This window comes from Pteronotus mesoamericanus, unplaced genomic scaffold (assembly GCF_021234165.1).
Source record: "Pteronotus mesoamericanus isolate MK-2021 breed Mesoamerican mustached bat unplaced genomic scaffold, CSHL_Meso_final contig_2, whole genome shotgun sequence".
In the NCBI taxonomy this organism is placed as follows: Eukaryota; Metazoa; Chordata; class Mammalia; order Chiroptera; family Mormoopidae; genus Pteronotus; species Pteronotus mesoamericanus.
The window spans coordinates 26328901-26334229 of NW_026555084.1; the positions used below are offsets into that span (position 1 = coordinate 26328901).

At 56.1% G+C, this 5329-nt stretch overlaps 1 protein-coding gene across 1 annotated transcript; it reads left to right on the forward strand.

Moving 5' to 3' along the window:
• The first annotated feature begins 2743 nt into the window (after positions 1-2743).
• NEUROG1 (neurogenin 1) lies at positions 2744-3466 on the forward strand. The gene has a single exon (XM_054567982.1). It carries the CDS (start codon positions 2744-2746, stop codon positions 3464-3466), a length of 723 nt encoding a protein of 240 aa, XP_054423957.1.
• The last annotated feature ends 1863 nt before the right edge of the window (positions 3467-5329 follow it).

Here is a 5329-nt window from a genome sequence, read left to right on the forward strand (position 1 = left end):
GTGTGTGTGAGCACAGCTGAAGACAGGCGCAGGGAAGACCGAGGTCAGGATGCCCCCTGGCTCCGGGCCACCTCTTCCACCACTGGTCATTGTCTAACCCTAACCAGTTGCTGCCACGATACAAATGTATTCTGAACTGCCACTAGCTCAGAGTCTAAGTTCCAAGAGGGGCATGTGATTGTCAGAGGCCCATACCCTAATTGCCACAAATGGGGAAGGAGGTGCTCATGCATTTAAATTCCTCAGTAGAAAGGCTCTTCAGGTGCGAGGTGGCCGAGAAATGGCAAAGGCCCCTCTGATGACTCCGCTCCCTGGGCCAAGCAGATTCTTTCCTCCGGTAATTTGGAAAAGGAGCTATAGCATGCTGCATGGTGGCTCCCCAAAAGACACATCCACCCAGAACCTCAAAATGTGAACTTATTTGGAATAAGGGTCTTCGAACTGAAATTAAAGTAAGGATTTCAAGATGAAATCGTTCTGAATTGGGGTGCACCCGAAATCCGATCACAAGTGTCCTTATCCAAACAGAAAAGAAGACATAGACAGGCAGGAGAAAGAGGTAGAGGCTGAGGTGGTGCAGGCACACGCCAGGGAATGCCAGGTACTGCCAGGAGCCACCAGCAGCCATGAGAGACACAGAACTGACTCTCCCTCAGAACCTCCAAGAAAGAGCCCGCACTGCTGACACTTGGATTTCAGAATTCAGACTTCCTGGGCTGTAAGAGAATAAATTTCCGTTGTTTTAAGGTCCCTAGTGTGTGGTAATTTATTACGGCAGTCAGGGGAAAATAATACGGATGCTCAGAGATGTCAGCAAGTTGAAGCTGGTGGGTTCACATGGGGGCCAGGGGATGCTGAGGCCGGGGGAGGAACAGAGGCCGGCTGCCTGCAGACCCCTGGGCCCCCGCTGCAGGCCCCCACAAACGCCCGCAGCCCTCGGGCTCCTTGTGATGCCCAAGGCACCCAATGATTTCCTTTTCTTGCTCAAGCTGGTTAAAGCCACGGTTTATGACTTCCAACACAACTACAGCACTTAGAGTTGGCCATGCCTAGCCTCCCCCGACCAGGTGGGAGTCCGTGTGGAGGGCAGCAGGGGAAAGGAGGGCTGGGCAGAGCCCACTGAGCCCAAAGGCAAGCATTGGCCAGCCGAGGTGAGCTCTGCTGCCGGGGAGCACCCCTCTAGGAAAAGGACAGTGCCCTCGTCCGATTCTGCCCTGAGGACAGCGGGCAAAAGTAAAGGACTGAGGCCACCACCCAGATCTCATGGGGAGGGGGATAAAACTTTGCTTAAAGGTGTTCACTTTGTTTTCCACCCGACCACTATAATTGGGTGCTGTTCCTTAGTGACTTTTCCCCCAAAGGACAAAGCTGAGGGTGCCCGGGCCTCTACTGCTCCAGGCTGAGCATCAGTGGCCCAGGGAAAAGCAGCGCCTTCTGACGTGAAGAATGAAAACCTGCCAGAACAGAAGCCCTCACCTCAGTAAGGGAAAAGGCGGGGTTGGGGGGGAGGGGGGGGTGTCGGGTGCTTGCTACCCTCTCTCCTGTACCAGGAAAGCCCTATCCCCTTGCCAGCTCCCACGGGAGGGGGCCTCACAGGAGGTGAGCAAGGAGATGCAGGGCAAAAGGGAGGTGTAGGGGGTGGGTGGGGAAGGCTCCCTGAGGGAAGGGGATTCGGACTGCGTTGGGGGTTTGGGGGAAGGTGTTGGGGAGGGTCAGCCAAAGTTCCACCCAACTTGGGGAATCATCCTTTCCTTTCCTCTCAGCACTCTTCGCCCGCCTCCGCCCCCAGGTGAAGGTGAGCAGAGCCATTCCCCAGTCTATTTGGATAGGATTTTCTCCGGGTTCTGAAGGCACTGCATCTCGAAACCATTCATCTGGCGCTCCGTTACAAAATCACCGTGCCAAGTATCCCACGAACATCTCACATCATCCTCAACAGGGAAGGCATTGTGCCGCAATTTACAGATGAAGAAAGTGAAGTCAAATCACTTGTCCAAAGTCACATTGCCACTAAGCAGCCTAAAAGAGGAAGCAAACTCAGGATCCCAGCTGGCTGCAGGTTTCCGCTACTCGCTGCGCTGCTCACACTTTCCTGCGCCCCGCCTCCCCATCCTACCCCAGCGAGGGGCGCCCGGCCCGCCCCCGGAGGAGCGTGCCTCGGCCGCTAATCGCGGGCCACCCCCGCCTCCATTTTCACTGCCTGGAGACGCCCTGGCCGGCTTAGTCCGGAGACGGCTCCCTGGGCTGCGCGACGCCGCCGATTGGCCCGCGGTAATTACGGGCACGCTCCGGGAGGGGGGAGGGGCAGGGGCGGCCCCCCGCGAGCATAAATTATGCAAATACCCAGGCGCCGCACGGGGCTGACCTGCCGCCTCGCTCCTTTCACGGGGGCTGCCTCGGGGGCGGAGGTGGCCAGGGAGGGGGGCGCCCATTGTTGTGCCGGGTACTTAAGGGGTCCTGAGGCCGGTCGTGTGCCACACTCGGTACTCACACGAGCTGATCTGATTGCCGGCGAGATCACTCGGGAGACCGGCTGGAGCGTGGCCCCTGCAGGCGAGTCGAGAAGGAGAGGCCACGTTCCCGGCGCGCCCGTGTGCCCTTCCAGGCCTTCGTGCCCGCAGCAGGCACAGAGTAAGAACGGGCTGTTTGGAAAGTAAGTGCGCTCCGGTGGCCCTGCCCTCAACCCGGGCTCCTGCCCTTTAAGTGCTCTCTAATCTGTCCGTCGATCCTGCCCGACGCAGCGATGCCAGCCCCCCTGGAGACCTGCCTCTCAGACCTCGACTGCCCCAGCAGCGACCTGTCCGGCTTCCTCACCGACGAGGAGGACTGTGCCAGGCTCCAACAGTCAGCTTCCGCCTCGGGGCCGCCTGTGCCGGCCCACAGGGTCGCACCTGCGATTCCTGGGGCGTCCGACACTCCCCGGGCACAGGACGACGAACAGGAGCGGCGGCGGCGCAGGGGCCGCGCACGGGTGCGCTCCGAGGCGCTGCTGCACTCGCTTCGCAGGAGCCGGCGCGTTAAGGCCAACGACCGCGAGCGCAACCGCATGCACAACTTGAACGCGGCGCTAGACGCGCTGCGCAGCGTTTTGCCCTCCTTCCCCGACGACACCAAGCTCACCAAGATCGAGACGCTGCGCTTCGCATACAATTACATCTGGGCTCTGGCCGAGACTCTGCGCCTGGCCGACCAGGGGTTGCCCGGGAGTGGTACTCGGGAGCGCCTCCTGACACCGCAGTGCGCCCCCTGCCTGCCCGGGCCCCCAAGCCCCTCCAGCGACGCCGAGTCCTGGGGATCAGGTGCCGCTGCCTCCCCCTGCGCCGCCGCCTCCTCTCCACTCTCTGACCCCAGTAGCCCCGCCGCCTCCGAGGACTTCTCCTACGGTCTCGGCGACCCCCTTTTCTCCTTCCCCGGCCTGCCCAAAGACTTGCTCCAGACAACGCCCTGTTTCATCCCTTACCACTAAGCCTTTTTGGACACCATTACCTCTCCCCTTCCCCAGGCAACAGACAGTAGTAGATGGGACCCCAACTGTGGCATCAGGACCCTCAGTCCAGGCCGGAGGGAGGAAGCGGGAGCTTTAAAGGGATGGGGGATACCTGAGCCGCTTGTTAGGTCGCTGCACCCTCGCCATGGCTTCCCCTTGGTCTGTTTCTCCAGCCCTCGGGCCCCAGGCCCCTCCTGCCCACCCCTAGACAGCCTTTCCTTTTGCACTTTCTGAACTCCACAAACCCGCCTTTGTGGCTGGCTCAGAGCTGACCCCAGCCACCACTTCAGTGTGATTTAGAAAAGGGACAGATCAGCCCCTGAAGACGAGGTGAAAAGTCAATTTTACAATTTGTAGAACTCTAATGAAGAAAAACGAGCATGAAAATTCGGTTTGAGCCGGCTGACAATACAATGAAAAGGCTTAAAAAGGAGAGACAAGGAGTGGGCTTCATGCATTATGGATCCCGACCCCCACCACTGCAGGCTTTGCTCTAGGAAGAACCCCAGACTCTTGGGTAGCTATTCAGGCACTGGGTTGGAGAGTACTTTAATTTATTCAAGATGCTTCATTCATATGAAAATGTATTTTTGTACATAAAGAGTTTATTCTATTATAATGAGCTATCAAAGTTTACATTTTTGTACTGCAAATGTTTCATGTAAATAAAAACTAAGTCACCAAGTTTCTTGCCTAATGTTGGTGTCTCTCTGGGGTCTTTCTTCCCTTCCCCTGGCAGTTCAACCACTAAAGTGAAACACTATCCCAACCCACTTTCAAACCCTCCAGTCCTGTTTCAAAAACAATTAAAAATAAACTACCCTTGATTTCCACCACGAAACGGATAAAGACAGACTAGGGAGTTTGTGATCCATCATTTCACCTTGTAAACACAAGGGAGATCTTTCAGGCTCCCCATAAGCCAATTAAGACTTTTTAGTGGGGAATTAGCTCCGGATACTCAGCTACCTGTAGAGGTAGGGGCGGTGGGAGACCCATTCTTTTGAGGAACTCCACATCAGCTGGCTCTGTCTTTCAAAGAGAAGGGGATTAAAAAGATCAATACAGTGTGACCACTGGCTAGGAAGTCCCAGTGACAGGTGGGCCTAGCCTGGGCAAGCAGAAGGGTCCACTCTTGTAACAGCCTATTTAGAGGGGGGAATTGATTTGTAAACAATGCCTCTGAACTGTTGCTCATTGAGGCTGGGATCACCCTGGCTGTGAGGTGTGGGACAAAGTACACCGGTGTGGTGGCCCTGGGTGAGGCATGCAGCTGCCTAAAATTGCGAGTTAGGGTGCCTGCACCTCCCCCCACACACACATGCTGTGCCCACAGTGGAGGTGGGGGGACCTGCAGCAGGCTCAGTCCCGGCTTGCTCAGCCAGTCCTAGGGGCAACAGCCAAAGCTTTCATTTGCTGCCAGAGAAATCAGAGGCCCAAACTCAGTGGGGACTTTTCTGGCTGCAGTGTATATCTCTGTTGTTTGACAAGTAGCTAACAGCACTGGCCAACAGCGGCTTTTGTTTTAAATTTCAGAATGTGGATACTTGCAAGAGATAGTTCTGACTGCCTGTTCCCCCAGCTCACAAGTTACCGCATAGTAAGACCAAAACTCCCCCCCTGCCGAGGTTGCCCCTTTTCAGAAATACAATTAGTTAGTGGGAGGGGGTACAAATGAGTTTAGGAAAATAGTATTCTACAGCGTGAGAGAAACCATATCCATCTGGGAGGTGAATAGAAGCAGAGTGCCGGAAGTAAGGCCACTAATAGCATTTGGCCTTGTGGACGTGTTTTCCCTCCTCACACACATGTCCTAATGAGTTGAGTCCACAGATTCACATG

Excerpts from the sequence above, each read along its gene's own strand:
- NEUROG1 (XM_054567982.1), top strand. The coding sequence starts at position 2,744 with ATGCCAGCCCCCCTGGAGACCTGCCTCTCAGACCTCGACTGCCCCAGC.